This window comes from Gopherus flavomarginatus, chromosome 8 (assembly GCF_025201925.1).
Source record: "Gopherus flavomarginatus isolate rGopFla2 chromosome 8, rGopFla2.mat.asm, whole genome shotgun sequence".
Lineage (NCBI taxonomy): Eukaryota > Metazoa > Chordata > Testudines > Testudinidae > Gopherus > Gopherus flavomarginatus.
The window spans coordinates 27705386-27728525 of record NC_066624.1 but is presented as its reverse complement, the minus strand read 5'-3'; the positions used below and the strand labels follow the sequence as shown (position 1 = coordinate 27728525).

Here is a 23140-nt window from a genome sequence, read left to right as displayed (position 1 = left end):
AAATCAATTGGAATATAAACATTGTACCTACATTTCAGTGTATAGTACATGAAACAGTATAAACAAGTCATTGTCTATATGAAATTTTAGTTTTTACTGACTTTACTAATGCTTTTTATGTAGCCCGTTGTAACACTAGGCAAACTAGTTGTCAAACTAGGCAGGGGACTGGACTCGATGACCTCTCGAGGTCCCTTCCAGTCCTGGAATCTGTGAATCTATGAAATATCCCTGATGAATTGGATGCATCCCCTGAAAGATCTCTGAATATCTCCAGGGGTACGTGTACCTCTGGTTGAGAACCACTGATCTAGGGGATAGGCTGTGGGGCTAATGTTTCTTAGATCAGGACTATGTTCCCAGTTGCACCACAAATTTCCCATGTCTTTTTTTTTTTTTTCTTCTTTTTTTCAAGTCACTTAGGGAAACTTAGGGCTGGTCTACACTACGGGGGGAAATCCATCTTAGATACGCAACTTCAGCTACGTGAATAACGTAGCTGAAGTTGAATATCTAAGATCGGATTACTCACCCATCCTCACCGCGCGGGATCGATGTCCGCAGCTCCCCCTGTCGATTCCGTAACTCCGCTGGGGTTGGTGGAGTTCCGGAATCGATATAAGCGCGCTTGGGGATCGATATATCACGTCTAGATGAGACGCGATATATCGATCCCCGAGCAATCGATTTTAACCCGCCGATACGGCGAGTAGTCTAGACGTAGCCTAAGCAACAGAGATTCCATCTGGAAAATGGCCCTGTACTCCTTCTCTATAGGCTGTGGGGAATGTATGTGAAGAGGCCATTTTATTGGGTCCTGGAGGTAGTTCTTTTCATTTGTGAAAAGTAGTCTAAGCCCGTTCAGAGGGTAATTATAAGCATTCTCTATCACCATATTCTCCATCACGTACTTCAATTACATCAAATCGTAACTTATTTTTAAATAATGGCACCCGCTTTGAAAATTGCTTCTTACTACTGTTTTAATGTTTGTGTTAAAAGCAATTTATTGAATGTGGTAATTTAAAAAATTAAAAATAGGAGCATCCATTCTGCTTCAAGTTGGTAGCTTCTTAAAATGTGCAAGAGATACATTGTAAGTGCTCCCGTTTGCATGTGTATAAAGATCAATTTTGCACTCTTCGTTGACCTACAGGAATTTTTCTCTTATCTACAGAATGTACGTTAAGGGTTGGGAAATTCTTCCTGTGTGTGTTGCTTTAGTGTTGTTCATTTTTATTGATGAATTACATGTTGACTTGCCTACAGCGTTGAATAGAGATGCTTCATTTTTTACCATTGACCCTTTCTTATTCTTCTCAGAAAGCCAATGATGATGATGATACAACTGAAAATTTATCTTAAGTTCCTCCTTCCAGTTCTTCACTTTTCATTTATCTGGGTTTGATTTTGTTCATTCTTGTTTCTCTTTGATATTTCTATATGATTAAAATATCTGATTTAATTTTTGCTTATTAACACAACTAAGCTGTTTCTTAGAAGGATGGTTAAATATGAGAAGCATAGAAAGGATTGTAGTTATGGTCTTTAGCTACCTCCCCACCCCCGGTGGTCTGATTAAAAAGACACTGACTTTATTTTTATTTTTTTGCCTTAATTTTTGCCAGTGCGAGCTGCTGTTCTTATTATTTGCATTGTCATAACCCTCGGAGGCCTCAATCACGATTGGGTTTCCATAGTACTAGGTGATATACAGATATATGTAAGAAATGGGAGAGTCAGTCTTAAAAAGCTGTGGAATCATACTTTCCTACTAAATGTGATATATTTAAATTAAAATCCAGGCCAAACAAGGTCTTAGGAGATGATTATGTATTTTTTTTTCCCCCAGTAAATATAATTTCTGCCAAGCAATTAACTGGATATGGGCGCTTCAACCATTTATTCCCATCATCCAACTATCAACATATGAAGATGCACAAGAGGATTCTGGGGCACTTATCATCAGTATATTGTGTGGCATTTGACCGCAGTGGGAGACGAATTTTCACAGTGAGTTTAAAAATTGTAATATCTTGGATCACTGAATGTTTGTTTTTATTATTTTTTTCCCTTGATGCCCTAAACATGTCTTCCTGGCTTACAGAGAATGAACTTTGTCATCGAGGAAGAAATAAAAACAAAGGTTATGAAAGGCTTAGAAATTCAACTCTTTCTGCACTACCTCTCCCAGAATTTCCACCTTCCCACGCGCAGAGTCTGTGTAGTATACTTGTTTTATCTTTGTGTTTTTTAGAACAGCTCACCGCGTCAGGGAACAGGCAACTGAAACTATTAGTCAACTATCCACTTCCCCACACAGAACTATAGGAGAGTTGTTTACAGCTCAAAGCTGTGTGATTTGTATCAATAAATGTGTTATGTTTATAAGCTTTTCTGCTCAATGGTGCCAGATTCCTGTGATACTCTGGGGTTTGGAAATACTTCAGATGCATCTTACTTGAATGAGTCTGGTTTGTTTTTAAACCATTCACAGAAGTCCCTCACTAGCGTGCATTTTGTTAAGCTACACGCTTTGAAAAACTGGAAGGCTTTCCCTTATCTCTTATTTAAAAACTAGATAGCAGATGCTATAGTGAGGTCTTTTATTACTGAAGTTTCATTATTAAGATTATCTAGCTTCTTTAAAAAATAAAAACCTCTCATACATTTATTAACATACTATGAGGTATAAAAAATAAAACTAAACTGCAGCTGTCAAAATAAGTGAACAAAATATATTTTGTGATGTTATTCCTTACCTTTTATTGTGTGTATTCACTTACTAATCCACAAGAGTTTATCTTGCAGCTGTAAATCTGAATTTGTGAGGTTTTTATTGTCGTTCCATGTTCAAAGGCAGCTTTTTCCCACACTGTAGAAAAAACGTATACATTATCAATACAAACTGTTCTGTTTTTATTTTAATCTTCTTTCTCTTTTCTGCCTGTATTCCCAGCAACAGATACATGCTGTCATGTAACACACCTATCTCTGTAATTTTATTCACTAGAGTGGAATTAAATGTGAATCCCCATTACACTTCACATTATATTCAATTGTGCTAGTATATTGGGTTACACTTTAAAAAATATGCTGGCAAGATTCTCTCCTGTGCTGAGCAGAGCTTTGGGAAGGCAGAGCCACAGACCTGGATCCAAAACAGTAATGCTCAGCAGAGAATTCCCCTGCACCATGAAACTTTTCTGATGGGTATTAGTGTCTAGATTATGCTGAGTGGTATACAGGGCCATAAACTGTGAGCCCTAAGTGTTTGGTTGTGTTACAGTTTCTATTACAGGGTTGTGGGGTTTTTTAGTGTAAAGTCAAGTCTTGTAGACAGTATAATATGTAATGGTATTTGTTTAATCTGGGTAAAAAGGTGTTTAACAAATTCAGTATACCTGGGATTCACTGTACTTACATGTAAGAAGGATGAAAAAGAAGAGAAATCCTATTCACACTACCTTAATGACCAAATTCAGTCCTGATGAGCAGCTTTTTCTCGATTAGCTTTCATGGAATTACACCTGCTTCTGCTAGGACTGCATTTGGGCCATTATTTTGAAGTGTGTATGTGTCATATAGAGTGATGTGGTTTGGATAAAGGCTTCATTGGCATGAAATTGGGATGGCTATGTCTTTCCTGGATGGTGAGGCCATGAGCATGTTGTGTGTTGTCATAAGACCTTTTCTAGCACATAACACTAACCTATATTAATCTCTTTAAAAGAGTTTTTAAAACATGTTGTGGCTTGGGTTTTTTTTGTATCATTGCATCTCTAAATCTTGGTGCCTCATTTATTACTAGTCCAATTATACTCAATTCAAGGGGAGCCAGAGAACCATTTTAAAACCAGCCAAACAAAAACCACCTCCTAACCTTAAATGCTTTTCTGTATGTTAAAATGTCATGATTTTAAAGTCCACAGCTTCTATCAGAACTAGAAGTGAATGCTGGAATCTCGTCTTTTAAGGGTTTGAAGCTCTTTTTCTACTGTTTGGAGGTGTGTGCAGTATTGTTGGTCCTGTTTACAGAAGAGCTGAATGACCATCGCTCCAGCTAGTCAGTGTAAGCTGTAGGTGTTCCATGACATTGTTGGGTATCAAAAAACTATCAGAGGCTCAGGGCTGAGTCTTATCCCAAGACCTTGGGTGGTGTAATTTGGTTGGAGAAATTCCACGCTTGAAGTTTCATTTAAAAATATTCAAGGTGTACGAAATGGTTCACAGTTTGGAATGGTAGCTAATAAATCCTGATAGGGATGGATTATTGATCAGAGATCCCCTTAGACAAATTTATTTATTACATAGCTCTGAAACTTCATGTGGGTCTTTAGTCTATCAGATACGGATCATTTCCACAAATGTGATGTGTATATGATTTTATTATATAGAATAAAATGATTGAAAATATATGTGGTAGGTTCCTATGTGTACCTCAGTTATTGCTGACCTGATCATATTGCAGAAGGTAATATTAACAGCAGTAGTCTTCCTTTTGTGTTCCATGTTCAGATATTTTTGTCATTTTAAGAAATATTTAAAGTCCTGATCCTGCAAAGGCATCCACGAGCTTAGACTCTTATGTTCGTTGGAGCCCTCTTGTAGTCATTTCTTGCAGACATGGCCCAGCGACTGTTGTTTTGTTTTGGATTCTGATCTGTCTAAAATATATGGAAATATCATTGCCTAATCTTTGTGTTTGTGTAATATTAGGGCTCAGATGATTGTTTGGTGAAAATTTGGGCTACAGATGATGGTCGTCTGCTCTCAACGTTGCGAGGACACTCAGCTGAAATTTCTGACATGGCTGTTAACTATGAAAACACACTGCTGGCTGCAGGCAGCTGTGATAAGGTAGTCAGAGTATGGTGTCTTCGAACCTGTGCACCAGTTGCAGTGCTGCAGGGCCATTCATCTTCCATTACGTCCATACAGGTAAGGGATAACACTTGCTCCAGATTCCCAAGTGTCTTTTAAAATGGTGGGGAAGGGTGTGGAGTAGCAGTGGGAAACAGACCTCTTTCACATCTGAGTCAGCAGTTCAAATCTGCCTCAGCTTGAGAGTTGTTGCCGTGTAACCACTTTTCTGTGGTTTGTGTAAAATCCATTGATTGGTGTAGTTCCTAGTGATCAGGTATCTCAAAGGCTGTCATCACAACTGTCATCCTTTTGGCAGTCTGCACAGAGGGTTGTGACTGAATGGACGCACCTAGAGGTTTATTTACTTTTAGCAGATATTTTTTGAAAAAGCTTTTTATTTCAGATCACTTGCATTTGATTTGCATATATTTTAATCTGAACTTCAGAGAACTGTGCTGGAAACTGTGGCATATGTAGATAGAGGGCAGTATAACTACAATGGTGTGGCACATGCAAGTGTGGATAAGGGACAAAACTGAAATAGCATGGTCACTGTGTGCAGACTTCTCTGGTAGTACTTGCACTGTTACATCCTCCGTTACGTTACCAGCAGTTCCATTCTATAGTGGCAGTGTAGTCTGTAATAGCGGATGAAATCATGTTACATTGTTGTAGTTAGTTTAAACATGGTGCCAAGTTCAAACACAGTTCCCTAATATGGGAGGAGGCACAGTGCAGACTGAAGTTTATGCTACTGGGTTATAAATGGAAACAACTAATTTACACTAATACAATTTCATGTAGGTGGATGTTGAAAGGAGCACATAAATATGAACACATAATTGGAAAATGAATTCATTCAGGAGTTTATTCAGTAACTGTTGGATGTTTCAGAGCTTTGTGTCCAAAGAGAGTCAGTTTTTTACTTCTGAATCAATGGTTTTCATTTAAAATATTTGACTTTTTTTGCCATGTTATAATGAATCATACAATATGTAGCTCCTTTGGAGGTTTACATACATGTACTGAATGCAGAAACTGGTTGTAATAGCTTTCTGTGACATTCCTATACAAGTTTACAATTTGTGTAAAGAATGTATGCTGTTTTAAATTGGTTTTATTGTTTATAAGCAGAGCTTAAGCAATTTATGAAATACTTAGTTTCAAGAGCATTAAACTTCCTATCTAGACGGTGTCACCAAAGACAAACCCGTGGCCACAGGGTGACACCCTGGTGAAAAGTGTCATTCCCCCTCTACTCCCCCCCTCCCCCGAAAAACAAAACCAAACAACAACCTGCTGGGAAGTGGGAGGGTGCTCAAATTCCTGTCAGAGTGCTATCCTGGATCATACTGGATCCAGTGTCCAGTTTTCTATTACTCTTTGCTAAAGTGTGTCAGATAAGTCTCAGCTGCTGGAAAGGAGGGGTATTCTCTCACTTTGTCTTGTAAGAAAGGAAGGTCTAGGCTACTCTTACCTTCTCCCGGCCTCCTAGCTTCTGAGTGCCTTCGCTACTCAAAACATACACATGCTCCACTCCCTTTGTTTGATTTTTATGAAAGCTTAAATTTTGGAGCTATGCTTGTTTAGTCTTTTTTTACACTCAGAGAAAGTTTATACTGTCAGTGGCAAGTAGATTCTTTTCATAAGATACCTGTATTTAAGAGGTCAGGGAAGTCAGCTGATTTAACTGCCATAACTGTATTTTTAGTTTTCTCCAGCAAGAAAAGGAATAACCCGATACCTCACTTCTACTGGTGCTGATGGAGCAATCTGTTTCTGGCAGTGGCATGCCAATACAATTAAATTTAAGTAAGCTCATTTTGATGATTTATAATCATTCAGTTAAAGAAGCAATTTATGTTAACTTATTTTAGAAAGTGTTGAAGCGTGTGGAACCAGAGAGGGGGCAGTGAGATGTGTGCAAAGAAAAGGTGTGTGTTCTTTTTGGGGTTGATAAATGAAAAGAGAGCAGTTTGCCTTGCTGTTTATTCCTTTGCCTGATTGGCATGATGCTTTCAGTGAAGAACTCAATCTGCAATTCCCCATTCCCCAGTGCCCGATTGCCATACTGCTCTTTGGACAGTGTGGAGTGTGAGAAGCGATTGAGGGGGTAGCCACATAAGCCTTTGCAGCTATCTTAGAGAGTGTGCTTTCTCCTTGTGTGCTGTGATTTCCACAGGGCTGCAAAGGATTGGTCCCTGAGTTCTTTGCTCTATGCTTTGCAAGTCATAGTATGTTTAGGCCCAAATTCTTCTCTAAAATGTGCAGGAATGCAAATTCCATTGACTTTAATTGGAGATGTACACCTCTTTAGACAGAATTTCATCCCTAAGAAGTATGAGTTTGATGACATGCTACAGGCTGGTGACTTGTCAGTTTCTATTTTAAGTGTTTGGCTTGTTGAATATAAACAAAGAAATGTAAAAAGGTTAAAAGACCTTTTTTAACTCTTAAAAGTAGAAAGCATGAGTTACTTTTTTATTAAATATCAGAGGGGTAGCCGTGTTAGTCTGGATCCGTAAAAGCAGCAGAGTCCTGTGGCACCTTATAGACTAACAGACGTATTGGAGCATGAGCTTTCGTGGGTGAATACCCACTTCGTCAGAATACATGCATCTATAGAAGTGGGTATTCACTCATGAAAGCTCATGCTCCAATACGACTGTTAGTCTATAAGGTGCCACATGACTCTCTGCTTTTTTATTAAACTGATTTTAAGGGTATCTAGCTGATGGCAAACTTCAAGTTACAAATTCTGTAATAAAAGAACTTAAATTGGAAACACTGACCTTAATTTTAACCACAGAGTTACTCTAATACTGCTCTTCTTAGGGGACATGAAGATAAGGTCATAAAATTAAAATTGTCATGTTATTTTCTTGTATTTAGGGATCGCCCTGTGAAATTTGCTGAGAGATCCAGGCCTGTGGTTCAGATATCTTGTTCATCTTTCAGCTCTGGTATGTATAGAAGTCAAGAAATAGCACTTCAGTTTTACTGTGTGTGTGTGTGAACATAAACAAAAAATGAAGGTTAGCTTTAAAACAATCTCTGGTCCTCTGTAGCTACTGAAAAATAATGAAGACAATATATCTGGGAATACATTGATATTCTACAGAACAAAGTTTGCTAATCTGAGATTTTTTGGGGAGAAACAAAGTGATTTAAATTAAATATTCAGTGGCAATTTGTACATTTAAATTGGCTAATTCTTCAGTAGGAAAGATGATTAGCTTAATTTTGCCGTCATGTGGAAAGTGGGGGGAAATCTGTAGTTAAGAAGCATTAATTTTTCATATGCTCAAATCACAAAGTCCATATTTAGAAATAACGCCTATTGACTTCAGAGGGAATTTTGCTTCAGCATGATGGCTGGTAGAAAAGAATCTCCATCTCCTTTTAAATTTATCTTTAATATTAAACTCTTTATTGCAGTATAATGTAAAGGAATTACTATTTAGCTCCTGTCTGTGACATTGGTAGTGTTATAAAACTCTGAGTCAAACTTTAACTCATTCCTCAATAAGAGTCCAGAGTTTTCTAATTTTTTTTTTTTTTAAAATAAGATCTGTTTCCGAACTGGGAAGTAATGTTGTTCTCAGCCTGTATTTCCTGCCACTGTTGTGTTCATGGCTTTGTCCAACATTCTATGGTTCAAAAGAAAATGTATTTTTTTTTTACCTTCCTTTCCCTTTTTAAAATCTTTGTACTTTTAAAGAGCATTCTATGAACTTGAAATTGGATAGAAAACAGTTTCATATTGAAAAGATCACATGTGTTCCCTATAGTAGATATCATAGGCACAGCTTGAGCACTCCCTACTATTATGGTAGTCTGACACTTCCCATTATAAGATCCTATTTTATTTTTCTGTTGCTTATAACTTTGCTAAACTTCAAATTTTCTGTCCTTAGGTGTTTTTAAATTTCAGCCAACATAGTTAATCCGTTTCTGAGAATGAGACTGGGGAAAAATACAATATTTTGCCCGTGTAAAAAAACTCTGGTGACTTTTTTGTTGAAAAGCTCTCTCATGCCCCTCCGTAATTTGTAGCGCAGACTTGAAATTTAGCAGTGGTGTGGCCTCTGTGTCAGAGCTGTTCCTTTTGCTATCCCTGTGAAAAATCTGCCCAAATTTGGCCAAATCTGGGAGGGAAAGTATATGATTTAGTTAATTAGACTGTGTCATCATGCAGATGCTCAGCATGCTGAATTAAACTTATACAGGCCTCCTTAATTTGGGCATTTCCTAACTTTTAGGTCCTTGACTTTGCATCCTGAATAATGTTCTTTTGACATTTTTTGTGTGTAATAGTTCGTCATGTAACATAGATGATATTGTAGATTATAAGTAACAAAACTAATCCAAAAGTGTCAGGGACTTGGTTCAATAACACTTCAGTCACAGGGCCATTTTTTGTGGTAATGTATGTTTTTGTGTCACGCTGTGTCTTTCAAGATATATACTCTGTTTCCCTGTTTTGATCCAGGCTTGTAGTTTGCAAGAGAGAAGATATCTTACTGTGGTACTTACTACAGAGTGAAACAAAATCATTTACCTGTAATTATCTTTATGTGAAATTGCTAGTCTGTTTCACGTCCACACTAACCGTGCCTTTTCTCCCTTATGAAAGTTAGGATTTCAGAAATCACTAGAGCACTTTCACTCTCACAAGTCAGGCATCCCGTTCTGAATAATGACTCTCTGTGTGACACTGTCATCGGACAACAATCATTACAGGAAAATAGTTTATGCTGTCAGCCCCGATTCAACAAGCATGTGAAATCACTTCAATAAGAATTTGCTTGAGTCCTAAGTCTTTTGCTAAATTTGGGCCTAGAGATTTGTAAACCATTCTTCGCCTTTTATTTCTGCGTATTGATCTGGCTGATAGAACTGCGGTAGACTTGCTGTAACTAAATGCTGTATTTTGAAATGTTATCCTTGTTTGTTCAGTAACAGGTCCAGTAATTTCAACCCTTCTTTAGCAGTAAGGAGATACGTTGAAGTGTAAATGGTCTCAGAAGGTGCAGATCAGGGAAACATTTAAACCAAGATTAAATATTTATGAACAAGTTTAATTCGACTGAAAATCCTCAATTTAAAACTGTGAATTATGCTCCTCTAGCAGTAACACCATGCTCACAAAGTTTTTAGTTCCTTTAGTGGCTTTTCTTCTCACAGAAAATACTGTCTTTCTCAGGTGGCATGTTCATTGCGACAGGTAGCACTGACCATATGATAAGAATATATTATTTGGGCTCGGAATCGCCAGAGAAAATCGCTGAGTTAGAGTCCCATACGGTAAGAGCTGAAAGAGAAATTAAATCTCTTTCCATTTTTAACTCACCCTGGGTATTTAGGTTTGGTCTTGTAAATCCTGTTGGACTAATTTCTGTCTGTCTTTGGTGATGGGGGCCGTATAAGTAGCTTAGTATCTGAGCACATGACAGTCTTTAATGTATTTATCTTTACAACAAACGTATAAGGTAGGGAAGTGCTATTGAACGAACAAACTTGCCAGGGGTGATAATACTTATCCTGCTGGGGACTGGAGTAGAAGATCTCTTGAGGTCTGTTCCAGTCCTGTGAGTCCGTTCTGTGATTTTATTATTCCCATCTTACAGATGGGGAACTGAAGCACAGAAAGGCAAAGTGACCTGCCCAAGGTCGCATGAGAGGTCCGTGGCAAAGTAGAAAACCAAACCTGGACCCCCTATGCTAGTGCCTCAACTACTTGACTACACCCTCACCCTCTTCATTTTATTTTTAAGTATCTGACTTTAATATTGATATAGATCAGAAATGCCTGTAATGAGAGAGAACAAGTGTTCTGGTTTTAGAGTGTGAAATCAAACAGAGCATACAAGTGTGGTTTCATTTTGAAAGAAAAAGATTAATGAGAATCCTTTTAACAAACAGCATTTTTTGAAAAATGTTTTAAATATCAATCTGTCTTTAACGAAGTTATGAGTCTCAGTGGCTTTTGTTATAACTAATGTATTTCTCAATTTTGATGAAGGGTGATGGAAATTGCTAAACCCAGCATTAGAACATTTCTTAATACCCATTTGATATTGAGCCCTGGCAGTGTGCTTAGCGGTTGGACAGCGCATGTTAACATCACATGTTCTCTATATGGTTCCTGCTCTCTGCTTTATAGCCCCAGCCTTGCTCCTCTTAACTCTACAAACTGCTGTCAGCATGTTCCTGAAAGGTTGAAACATCGGAGACTTGTTCAGGATAAATCTTCATTATTATTTTTCTTTTTAATTATAGTCATCCAGTCAGGGAACAGAATCAAAACCATGTGATTAAAATAAGCAGTCAGGAATGGTGAATAAGAAAGGCACATGGCCAACATGTCATGGGAGCAGTCCATAAGCTGACTCTTGTTTGCATGAAATATTAATCAAAAATATGAATTGTGAGCAAATTTTTAATAATGTGTCTAGCTGAACAATTCAAAAATGGGAATATGGTTGAAATTTGAGGAATAAATTGATCTCACATCCTGAAATAATCGATCCAGAAACACCAGCAACCGTTATGGCTTTGAACTAAAATACAGTCTTCCCCAGCCTCCTTGGGAGTTGGCACTCACTGGGCCTCAGTAGCTGAGAAAGGCTCTGGTCCTAGCAATTCCCCAGTTATTGTGAGTTCATAAAATATACAGGCTCCCAGCCTTGATTCCATCTTATGCTCATGGCAGTATAGCTATATCAACGCATCTGGGAGTGTGTGCTGTGACAAATATACATCTTTTGCAGCACACCCCCTCACAAGAATAGGTAGCGAGATTGTGATTTCCTAAGCCAGTTTCCTTCCCAGGCTGCTCCAGTGGCAGTACAATAACTACTACTTAACTAACGGTATAGATCATAATGTCTAGTAATATTTGTTTCTGGAAATTTAACTCCAAATATTTTTACTTCCGTATTCTGAAATTCTATGAGATCCAATTTAGTATTTTTAAAACTAGTCAAAAACAATTCCTGACTTACAAAATGCTTTCTGCTGTTTGTTTGTTTTTAGGACAAAGTAGTTGCAGTTCAGTTCTGTAACAATGGTGACAGGTAAGCATGTATTCTGGGCTTTTTCCAGTATGTTGTTGTTGTAGTAGTAGTATTTAATTTTCCAAACAACTTTTTGAGAAAGAGTCTTTTGTTTTCTAACAGTAGTCGTACTTTACACAGGGTCCTCTCATTTTAATTGACTTGTCCAAGGTTATATAGCTAGCCAATGGCAGACCTGAGTCTGGATTCAGTCTCCTAGTTTTAACCACTACTTTTGCAGAATTCTGCACCAAAGAATTAATTAAAAATTCTACACACAATATTTAAAAATTCTGCATATTTTGTCATAATAACTCAATATAGTCATGCCAGTTTCAGTTATTTTGGTAATTTATTTCAAAATACCTGTCAGCAAGTATGTCTGCAACAATATAGACAACAAAAAAGATTTCCCCAGGAGTAGAGAGTTAAAGAAACCTCTACGACTGTCCAAGTCCTGTTTCTCTGTTGTTCCTTTGTCAGGTGCCTCTGTCTGGGTGTGTCACGTGCCAGTGGGGCACATCTTGGAGGGGAAAACTCTGCACCTCCAGTCTTTTAGTCAGTTCTCATTTTTTTCACCTTGCTCTCATAGGATTACTATATTTCAAGTTCCCAAATAATGGAAGCTGCCTGGGGGAAGCGGAGTTGGAGGGGAGATATGTTTGGGGGATACTGGAGGTGTATTTGGGGGTGCAGGAGGGGTCTGTGTACTGGGAGAGGATATTGGGGATGCTGGAAGGGGCTCCGTGGGGCTCCCCAGACCAGAAGCCTGCACGCGCACACACCCCTCCCGAGCTCAGCTGCAGGCTCCGCTCTGCATAGCTTTATTACTGTCCTGCCAGGGGAAATGGTGCAGCCCTGCCCTTCCTTACCCTTTGCCAGAGCTGGGTCTCCGAGGCCCACTCCCGTCCCCAGGCAGATGAGGATCAAGCCCAGCAGCCAAAGCATGCAGAGCCACAGGGCTCCATTCCTGCTAGGCCAGGTGCTCTGCTCACTGCAAGCTGGGGAGCCTGGCTCTGCTGGGTCCAGTGGCCCCTAGTTGTGGCCAGCAGTTATGCATCACCGATTCTGTGGGGAAAAATTAAATTCAGTGCTTCTGCGCAAATTCTGCATTGCACGGTGGCACAGAATTCCCTCAGGAGTAAACCACTAAAAATAGTAAGTTCTTTTTTTTTATGCTTTAGAAAAAACAAATCGGGTGCTCAGTTCCGTATCCTTATTTCTGTTTAGTAGACTTGTACTCCACATGTAGCGTTATTGAGTACAGTGGGATTGCATAAAACAATAAGAATGGGCATGCTGGGTCAGAACAACAGTCTATCTAGTGCAGTATCCTGTCTTCCGACAGTGGCTGGTTCCAGATGCTTCAGAAGGAATGACCAGAACTGGGCAATTATCAAATGATCCATCCTCTGTCATCCAGTTCCAGCTTTTGGCAGTCTGGAGTTTAGGGATACCCAGAAGAAGGGATTGTGTCCGTGACTAGCTTGGCTAATAGACATTAATGGACCTATCCTTCATGAACTTATCCATTTCTCTCTCTTTTTTTTTTTTTTTTTTTAAAACCCAGTTGAACTTTTGGCCTTCACCACATCCCCTGGCAAATAATTCCACAGCTTGCGTTGTGTGAAGAAATATTTCTTTACGTTTGTTTTAAACCTGCTGCCTGTTAATTTCATTGGGTGACGCCTGGTTCTTGTATTTTGTGAAGGGGTAAATAACACTTCTCTGTTCACTTTCTCCACACCATGCATGATTTTATAAATCTCTGTCACATCCCCTCCACCCCCCCGAGTCATCTCTTTTCTAAGATGAACATCATACTCATGGACTGTGGTACTATTCCACATGACTAAGGGTATTGGAATCTGGCCCTAAATGAAAGATTAACAAAAATGGTAGACTTATCATGGATACACAGGTTACCCAGCAAGTAAACTTGACATCATGCTTTAGAGGATTGTGATGCTGCAAAGTGCTTAGCACCCTCAGTCTTCTTTGAGTTTAACAGGAATTTAGGGTTCTAAGCATCTCATGGGAGATGCTCTATGCGTTATAGGATTAGGTTCACATTGAGTGACATGTCTGTATTTTTTTTAATTAATTCTAGTAGGACCAACTCTGCCAGTAAGCCTAGGTTTCTGTACATCTCCTAACATTAATAACTTCTCAGCTGGAAATTGCATCAGGTTAAAACATGGCATCTAGTTTTTCAGCGCTGTGGCTTTAGTCACATTTAGAGCAAGTTTTTAAAAATATGCAAGTTGTGAGGGGTTTGTTTGCTTTAGTGCAGACTAACACCCTTAGAGCAGTGGTTCTTAACCTGGGGGTGCGAGATGCCCTTTCTGGGAGTGCGAGACATGTCAGATTTTTTTAGAAGGTAAATCATCAAAAACACAAATTAAGCTCAGGCACGTCAGTAAAACTACTTTGTTTCATCAAACCTGTGTATTTATTAACATTATACATTTTTTTAACAATTACTGTAATATACAAACAAATATATCTAGGTTTAAAGAACTGACCTACTTCAATGATTTTTGATAAGGGCTACGAGAACATATTTTGAGAACCAAAGAGGTGCAGGCTGCAGTAAAGGTTAAGAACCACTGCCTTAGAGCAACAATGTTTCTTACAGAAAGTAGGATCAAAGCTTCCTGGAACTCCAGAGATCACAAGGAGAGTGGTTACTGTACCACCCTTGCAATGGTCAGCCAGCTTTGATGGCTATTTCAGAAGAGGTGAGGCCATAACCACAGCCCCTATTTGGAGAAGCTACCACTGGCATTAGTGCTTTGTTAATGTAGTTCTCGAATTCAGATGAGCTGTATTTTTCCCACTTCCTACATTGAGACACAGAAGAGGAGGCTACTTGTGTCCTCTTCCCCCACTATTCATTGCACAATCCTGCCTTTGCATTAGGCACAATGCAGAATTCTTTGATTTCAAAAGAAATGTGCTTGGATCAACATCCTAGTGATGCAATCAACAGTGCAGCTGGCCAAAAGAACTCATGAACCCAATGTGATACTGAATGAAAAGGCAGTTTTATTTCTCCTTTTTTCCCTTTGTTAGTTTTTTAAAGGTGGTGTGGGAAGGCAATTAATTTAATTTAGACTCTCTTTTTTTCTTAATTTCCTTGCTTTTATTAAATATGAAATGCTAAATTAAGAGCTAAGGCTCACTTTTTTTGTCCTGACCCCATCATATACTGATCTCACTTCTGTAAGAGAGATATTGGGATTGAGGGCTATTTTATTTTTGCATCTGATTTAATAGAAAAATATGCCCCCGTTGCATAGTCTTCTTGGGGGCATTTCCATTAGTGTTGTTTTTTTTGTAAGTGAATAGTTGGCATATTTTAAAATGCTTTCCAAATGGATAAAACTGCTGATATGCTACTGCAAGACAAGAACAGCAACCGCTACTGACTATCTGACCTAATTCCTTGACATCTGATTTCTTCTGTCAGGCCTATCTTGGGCAATGGCGTGAGTAAGCAAATAGTCCTTTCCCATGCCCTGAAGTTCAGCAAAACAGAGTTCTGAAAATCATGCGAGAGAAGCACGTTTTTAGTTACTAACATGCTGCCTCCCATCCCCATGTATTCAGATGTACATGCTGTTCAGTGAAGCACCTTAGCTGATCTCAACTTTTGGGAGGTTCTGTTGGGAAAGATGTACTGTGTAGGGGTAGCCAGGAAACTCCCCATCCCCCATGTTTTTGGCTTGGGATTTGTGTTGGTTTGTATGTAAAGGACAAAGCAGAGGACCATGCTCCAAGAGGAGTGGGAGATGCAGTTTATCTTCATGTACAAATGTCAGATTACATCTGTTTGTAAAATAGATAACAGTTCACTTAAACAAAATCATATTTCATCCCTCCTATTTCAGATATATTGAAAATTACCTAAAAGCAGCTCTCAGTTAATTGTTCTTGTAATCAGCAGCAGAGAGCACTACAGTCCAATTTTCACAAGAATACAGATGCTCCATGTATTGCTTAGTATTCTCTCCACATTTTATTGGTCATTTATGTACACTTTTTTCCCCAAGTGTCATTGTGTGGAGGAACCGTATTAATAGAGTTTAATATTGTGTAACAGTCTTAATATTTCCTAAGCTGAAATACCTCTTATGTGTCTGGCATGAATTATTATGAACGCTGGTACAGATTTTTAGTAAGACTATTACCCTGTGTACTCTATTGTGGATCCATATTACAATAAGTAAAATAGTTAATATACGTAAGCAGCATCTGCTCTCTAAACTCCCAGCCTTCTACTGGCTCCACTTTTGTAGGATCAGGATTTAAAACCTTAATATCCTGGCTATCATTCCTTTGGTATGTTTTATTCACATTTGTTTCCTGTCCTCTGACTATGTCACTGGCACTCTGCAGAAAACTAATATATACGCTGTCCCTACTTGCAGGACCTTTTGAACTAGAAGATAAACACTGGAGGAAAGTTAGAGAATAAAACCAAAAGGCCCATGGTAGAATTTTCAAAAGTTCCTAAGGCCAGCTCTGCTCTACAAATCTTTGCTGGCATACCTCTGTCAGTCAGTGGTGTGAAGAGGTGTGATTTCTGACCAACGTAGCTGTGCCAGCAAAAACTCCTACTGTAGTTTATACTGGCAGAACTGTGCCCTTTTTGCCAGTATAAGCTATGTAGACCGTAGGAGTGCTTTGCCTGTGTAGTGTTCTGGTATAGGTATACCAGGAAAGTGCTCCTAATGCAGATCTGGCCTAAGTGATGTAGGTATAAAAGTCTCACTGAAAGTCCTAAGTCACTTAGACAGTTTGAAAATTCCTCAATCAGCCTATTATATTGATGCTTTTAATATAAATTCCACAACCCCCGTTTAGATTACAGGAGTAATGAAAAGTCCTTGAAAGAAAATAAAGTCAAAATAAAGGAAGAATCTAGCATAAATGTATTTATAGGTGATTTTTCCCTTCTTTCTCCATTACAGTAAAAATTAAACTTTTAAAAAAAAGAAACTATCACTTATTAAAATTCTGTAGGCTTGCATTTTTACACAGAAAGCTTCAGGTGATTTTTTTTTTTCGTAAGAGTAAAAAATGTTGCTGGGCATCCTTGAATTAAATGTACAATACTTGGGGAATTTCTCTATGACAAGAAAAACTAAATATTGTTTCGTTGATGACCATGACAGTTTTATGTGGGTGTGTCATTTTATTAAATATTTAACATTTTAACCTAAAATAGTTTGAAAAATAAAGCTGTGTACATTCATCTTCACAAACAGGACTATTCTTGTGCAGATTTGGGCATAATCTGTACAAATGTTAATACAGTATAATTCATAGTAGAACCTGGCCATATATTTTCTTTTCTGCTGCCGTTATAAACTGTTTCAAGGGATTTTCTGCTCTCATTAAAAAGAGAAAGTGCAGCTTATATGAAATACAACATTGAATTCGCTCCAAGGCCATCTGCTAGCTGTAACTGTAATTAATCTTGTGTACAATATCTAATAGAAAAAATATAAACTCATTGTTTTCTCATTATACTCTGGAACAGAGATGTACAAACAAAATAGAAAGAAAGATTAAATATTCTCTGGCTTTGATGCTAACAAATTACGTGACTTATTTTTTCCCCATTTGTCTACAGTTTAAGGTTTGTCAGTGGGAGCAGAGATGGAACAGCAAGAATATGGCAATACCAGCAGCAGGAATGGAAGAGTATAGTCCTGGATATGGCTACTAAAATGACAGGGTAAAAGAAAACAAAACACTAATTTATATTGTGCCATCATCTATGTGTAACAACAAAACCTTTCCAGCAACTAATTTGAAAAATGTTGTATTTTATATTTTGAATTAATCTCAGTGCATGTAGTTTAATGTGTATTGAAAGAGCTGTGCCCTTGTCCATTAAATAACACAATTCTTTTGAACATTTTAATTAAACTTGAAATTAATCTCTGTTAACATATCTACTCAGCAGTTTCATCGCTCCCATGGATGGCACATTCTTCCTATTTTACATAAGAAACTAGAATGTTGAATAGTCTCTCTCTCGTAAAGAAGCTGTAGTGCAGGGGTGGGCAAACTTTGTGGCCCGAGGGCCCCATTGGCTTTAAAAAACTGCATGGAGGGCCCCCCGAACCTCTGCCCCATCCAGCCACCCCCTGTCCCCTGACTGACCCCCCTGACTGACCCCCAGGAGCAACATGTCTGGCAGCTGTGCTGCCCGGCCGGAGCCAGGCACGCTGCCGCGCTGCTTGGCAGGAGCACACAACCCTGCTGCCCAGAGCACTGCCCACGTGGCTGCGGGGTGGGGGGTGGGGCTAGCATCCCCAGCCGGGAGCTCAAGGACCAGGCAGGACAGTCTGGCCTGTGGGCCGTAGTTTGCCCACCTCTGCTGTAGTGGAACCTCACTTGTGTGCAGTTTGAGCTGCATATTTTATAAGACGCACAAAAAAAGTATGGTCTCTCCCACCTATGTGAAGATTCAATTGTAGTTACTGTAGTGTGGCCTTAAATTCCAAAGATTTCTTTATTTTTTACAAAATATGCCATATTTTATATTTATTATATACTATGAAGTATTAAAATAAACATTTAAATTAAACTAAGAATGGACAAAAATAAACAAAGGACATTGTGTGATTCATCTTGGTGTTGAATCCTATGAATTCAATAATTTTTCATGGATCACCCTGTCATTAGTGTATAGTGAAGATTTCCTGCAATTACAGTTAGAATACTAGTGAATTAATGTTTTCAGTAAAAGGGTGTGAGGTCATTTTGAAAATTGTCTTATATAGTTGAAAACAAAGGGCAGAGAGCAGAAAAGTGCTGAAAAGGTCTGAACTTAGTTCTTTTATTTTTTTCCATATTATGTCCCTTTTAAAATATATTTTGGGATTTCTTATTGCTTCATTTAATATGGTTATAAGACTTTTATCTGAATGTTTTCATAGTGTTTCTTAACATTTTTTTTTCCTGTTGGAGATGCAACATGATGTAAGATTTGATATGCTGGTTGGGTTTTTAATTTTTTAGGGTAGTTTTTTTTTGCATGTTCTTCAAATGACTTCAATAAGTGGCCCAGTATTAGAACAAACACAAGCACAGAAAATAGAGATGGAAAAAACCTACTGGAGAATTCTGTCCATTTCCCTCTGCTGTTGCAGAAAATATATATCTCAAAAGTTACATGTGTAGTACTAAACATCTTTAAGGTGGCCATCTAACTGTAATTTAGATTTATGTAACTAGTAGGTACTTGTGATGGAGTTTACTATAGCACAGAACAGTGGTGGGTGGTTTTTTGTTTTTTTTTCCAAGTGCCTACTGAAAAAAGGGGAGAATAATTGATTGATTTTGTAGGAAAAAGAATGATCTGTTACACAGAACAGAAAGTGAAACTACTTCTGCTTTTCAAAGAAAGTGAAAATCTTTCAATATAAACCAACTTTTCCACAGTTTTTTATAAATATGTTTATGAATTCCAAATGTTTATAAATTGCATGGATGTGCATGCATCTCTCAAATTTCCACAGTTTCAAAACAAAAATTTATTTTAAGACTAAGGAGAGAGACATTCTTTCCACTTCAATTGTAAGCTCCTTGGGGCAAAGTCTGTCATTCATTATATGTTTGTACAGCACCTAACGCAATGGAGCTGAAGCTGGTTGCAGCCTGTAAGTGCTGCTGCAATGTAAATGTTTAATAATAGTAAGAGCTGCTTTACTCAAGTAGAGAAATGAAGGATTAAGGTTAATGTCAAATGTATTAAATATTTCCTGTATCCTGCTTCCACCACAACAAAATATATTCTAGAATTGCATGAACCATTATTTATTTTCAAATTCAATCAAACTTCACTGTCCTGTTATACGCAATAGTATACAGCAGAGATTGGCAACCTTTGGCACGTGGCCCATCAGGGAAATCTGCTGGTGGGCCGGGATGGTTTGTTTACCTACAATATCTGCAGGTTCGGCCAATCGCAGCTCCCATTGGCCGTGGCTTCCCGTTCCAGGCCAATGGGGGCTCGAGGAAGTGGTGGCCAGCGCATCCCTCAGCCCACACCCTGACGGGCCACATGCCAAAGGCTGCCGATCTCTGATATACAATATAGTGGTGACAGCCAATCGCCCACTAATTTCCAATTGAATTGCTACTGAGAGGTTTTGCTATAGTTACTGAGGTATGATTTGTACTTTTCAATTATGAATTTCCACAGTAACAACTTGGTATCTGGGGAGGACAAAGTAACTAAACTGAAGGTTACTATGGTGGCTTGGGATCGATATGATACCACTGTCATCACTGCGGTCAACAACTTCCTTTTGAAAGTATGGAACTCTACCACGGGACAGCTTCTTCATAGTTTATCTGTGAGTGAAAATCCAGTGTATATTTCAAAATTCTGTACTTCTGTGACCAGAACAAGATTAAGGAGTGGAGTCTGCCATCCTTCCAGGCACTAAGTAATGTCTTACTTCTGAAGTAAGTCAGCTGTATGCTTCTCCTGAGTCCTGGTTTAAGGAGTGTGTATTATGGAGAGAGAGGAAATTATCACGGTGCTGCTGCTCTCCAGAAATTGCTGGTTGACATAAGGGCCTCAGCCCCATAGCCAGCTTGTATTAAAGTAGCTCCAAGATCAGAGCTGCAACTGTCCTTTTTGTTGGCCTCCACTTTACCTTTGACCAGCTGGGAATCTGGGCTAAGAGATAGTGAATGATAGTAAATGGACCTAAAAGTCCTCAGAACAGTGACTGAAAAGTGATGCGCTTACATATCACTGACCACAAAATAAATATTTAGTTGCACATTAAGCTGTTATGTAGAAACATTACTTTCCTTTCCCACTTTGCTTTCATCACAGGGCCATGATGATGAAGTTTTTGTTTTGGAAGCACATCCATTTGACCAAAGGATCATGCTTTCTGCAGGTCATGATGGGAACATTTTTGTTTGGGACCTTGATAAAGGAACAAAAATTCGCAATTACTTTAACATGGTAAGAATATTTTCACACTTGTATGAAACTAGGCTTTAGGAAGGAAGGAAGGATTTTAAGAATTACTTTAAGAATAATACTAAGTCATTTGGTAATCTATCATGTTTACATCTCTGAAAATCAGTGGAATGTTTTTGACCAACTTTTTCACAATGGAGCTTAAGAGCATTGGTATTAAGGTTTAGGAAAGATGGGACACTAATTTAAAACTTAACTGAGAATTGTAAATGTTAAAAAATAGCTAAATGGGGGAGGGAGGGAATTAGTGAAATTCCATTTCATTGGTGTGAGATGGATCTTACATTAAACTGGGACCTATATATAGAATGTGTGCTGTTATATAATGATATTTGAAGAATCTGAAGTAGGGCAGATTAAATCGTCATATTGAAGCTAGTGTAGAAAATAAATGATTTTAAATGGGTATGCGATGTTTGTATGTTTCAGATTGAAGGCCAAGGCCATGGTGCTGTTTTTGATTGCAAATTCTCACCAGATGGACAGCATTTTGCCTGCACAGACTCACATGGGCATCTGCTATTATTTGGTTTTGGATGCAATAAATATTATGAAAAGGTGGGTTGACTGAATCTTAGAATTTTCTGCATTTTGGGCTGGTTTTGTTTGGGAAGTGTTGTTTATGGTACTTCTCTCATGCTGAGCTCTAAATGGTACTTGAATTATGTGTCAGTCACTGGTTTTCTAAATCAAAATCTGCATGTATTTAAATATCCCACAGTAAATTTTCCTTTGGTAGTGGGAATAGAGGAGGTTTGGCAGACCTGGAGAGAATGATGCAAGCCTGCACTACATGTTGTTGTTAACTTAACGTGGCAAGGAAAAGTGTCACTTTCTGAAAAAGCACTCAGAACACCAAAGAAGGTCTGTAGGCATCTTAAGAAAGAGATAAGGGTTTTATTTGATCAAAATTTGTCACTGGTATTCTTTTAAGTTTTACACAAGTTCTTTTCTCCATCATAGGTGGTCAGTTGGTGTCATGTTCTGTGAGATCCAATAAAATCCTTTCCTCCATGTTGAAACTGAACAGAAAATTGACTATGTAAAACTAGATTTTCAAAAACATAGTGTTTAGATGTTCCCTTATGCCAGTGTTTCCCAAACTTGGGACGCCGCTTGTGTAGGGAAAGCCCCAGCGGTCCGGACTGTTTTGTTTATCTGCCGCATCTGCAGGTTTGGCCAGTCGTGGCTCCCACTGGCTGTGGTTCGCCACTCCAGGCCAATGGGAGCTGCTGGGAGCGGCGGCCAGTACGTCCTTTGGACCGTGCCACTTCCAGCAGCTCCCATTGGCCTGGAACATGCTCAGCTTGCCAGGAGCTTTCCCTACACAAGCGGCATCCCAAGTTTGGGAAAGACTGCCTTACGCTAATAAGGGTCATTATCGAGGTGTGCTGGCTCCTTATTAGCCGTGTAAGAGCACAGCACTAAGGGTTGACAAAGGGGCATTCCCCACACCACCTCCCATTCCCCACACCTCGTCCACTGCTCTAACACAGCCCTGCATTCCCCCACTCTCCTCTGATCTCCCTCTATTCCTTAGCTCTGCACCAAAATAGTTATAAGAATCAGAAAATCTTATGAGCAACTTTTCTTTGATCCCACGTAGTCCCATTGTTCAGAAGGTTGAGACAGGAGTGCATTATCCTAACTGCTTACTATAGTTGTTCATCTTTCCTCTGTTTAATTAACACTAATTTTCTTGACAACGCTTCTACAGTAGAATCAGTGTCTCCTTGTGGATTTTAGAGCTCTGTAAAGTAGATATATTCATCTCAGCGACAAACTTCCAAAAAGAGCCTTTGCAGAGTGCAGGCAAAGAGCAAGGAACGTGTACAGGGCACACTTGGAAGCTGCAAAGGGTAGGGTTTGCCCTTGTGGTACATGAGTGTAGCTCAGATTCAGTGACCATAGGATGTCACCTCCCAGCATTTGTAATAACTGTCTGGAAGCCCTCTGGCTTTGCCAGGGACCATGGTCTGGTTTTGTTCTCTTTGGCATGTCAGTTTTACTCATGCTGACCTGGAGTTTTAAACTTTACCCTCAATAGCTTTTGAAATGTGCTTCTCCAAAGGGGCAGTGGGTCCAAGCACTAGATAAATTCCTAAGGGTGATACCAGTTTGGAGAGGATCAGAGCTATAGTTTGAGTCTGAGACCCATGTGTGGGCAAAAGGAGTTAGAACCACCAATTGACTT

At 38.8% G+C, this 23140-nt stretch overlaps 1 protein-coding gene across 2 annotated transcripts in view; it reads left to right on the top strand.

The window, feature by feature from the left end:
• The window catches only part of BRWD3 (bromodomain and WD repeat domain containing 3), an 83929-nt gene that overhangs the window by 21154 nt on the left and 39635 nt on the right, over positions 1-23140 (top strand). For both annotated transcript variants that reach the window (XM_050965121.1, XM_050965120.1), the window contains exons 7-16: positions 1853-2013; positions 4720-4941; positions 6578-6678; positions 7759-7829; positions 10073-10173; positions 11905-11945; positions 17566-17670; positions 20149-20302; positions 20794-20928; positions 21376-21504. In XM_050965121.1, coding sequence (XP_050821078.1) covers positions 1853-2013; positions 4720-4941; positions 6578-6678; positions 7759-7829; positions 10073-10173; positions 11905-11945; positions 17566-17670; positions 20149-20302; positions 20794-20928; positions 21376-21504 — 1220 coding nt within the window. The remainder of the gene's footprint in view (positions 1-1852; positions 2014-4719; positions 4942-6577; positions 6679-7758; positions 7830-10072; positions 10174-11904; positions 11946-17565; positions 17671-20148; positions 20303-20793; positions 20929-21375; positions 21505-23140) is intronic.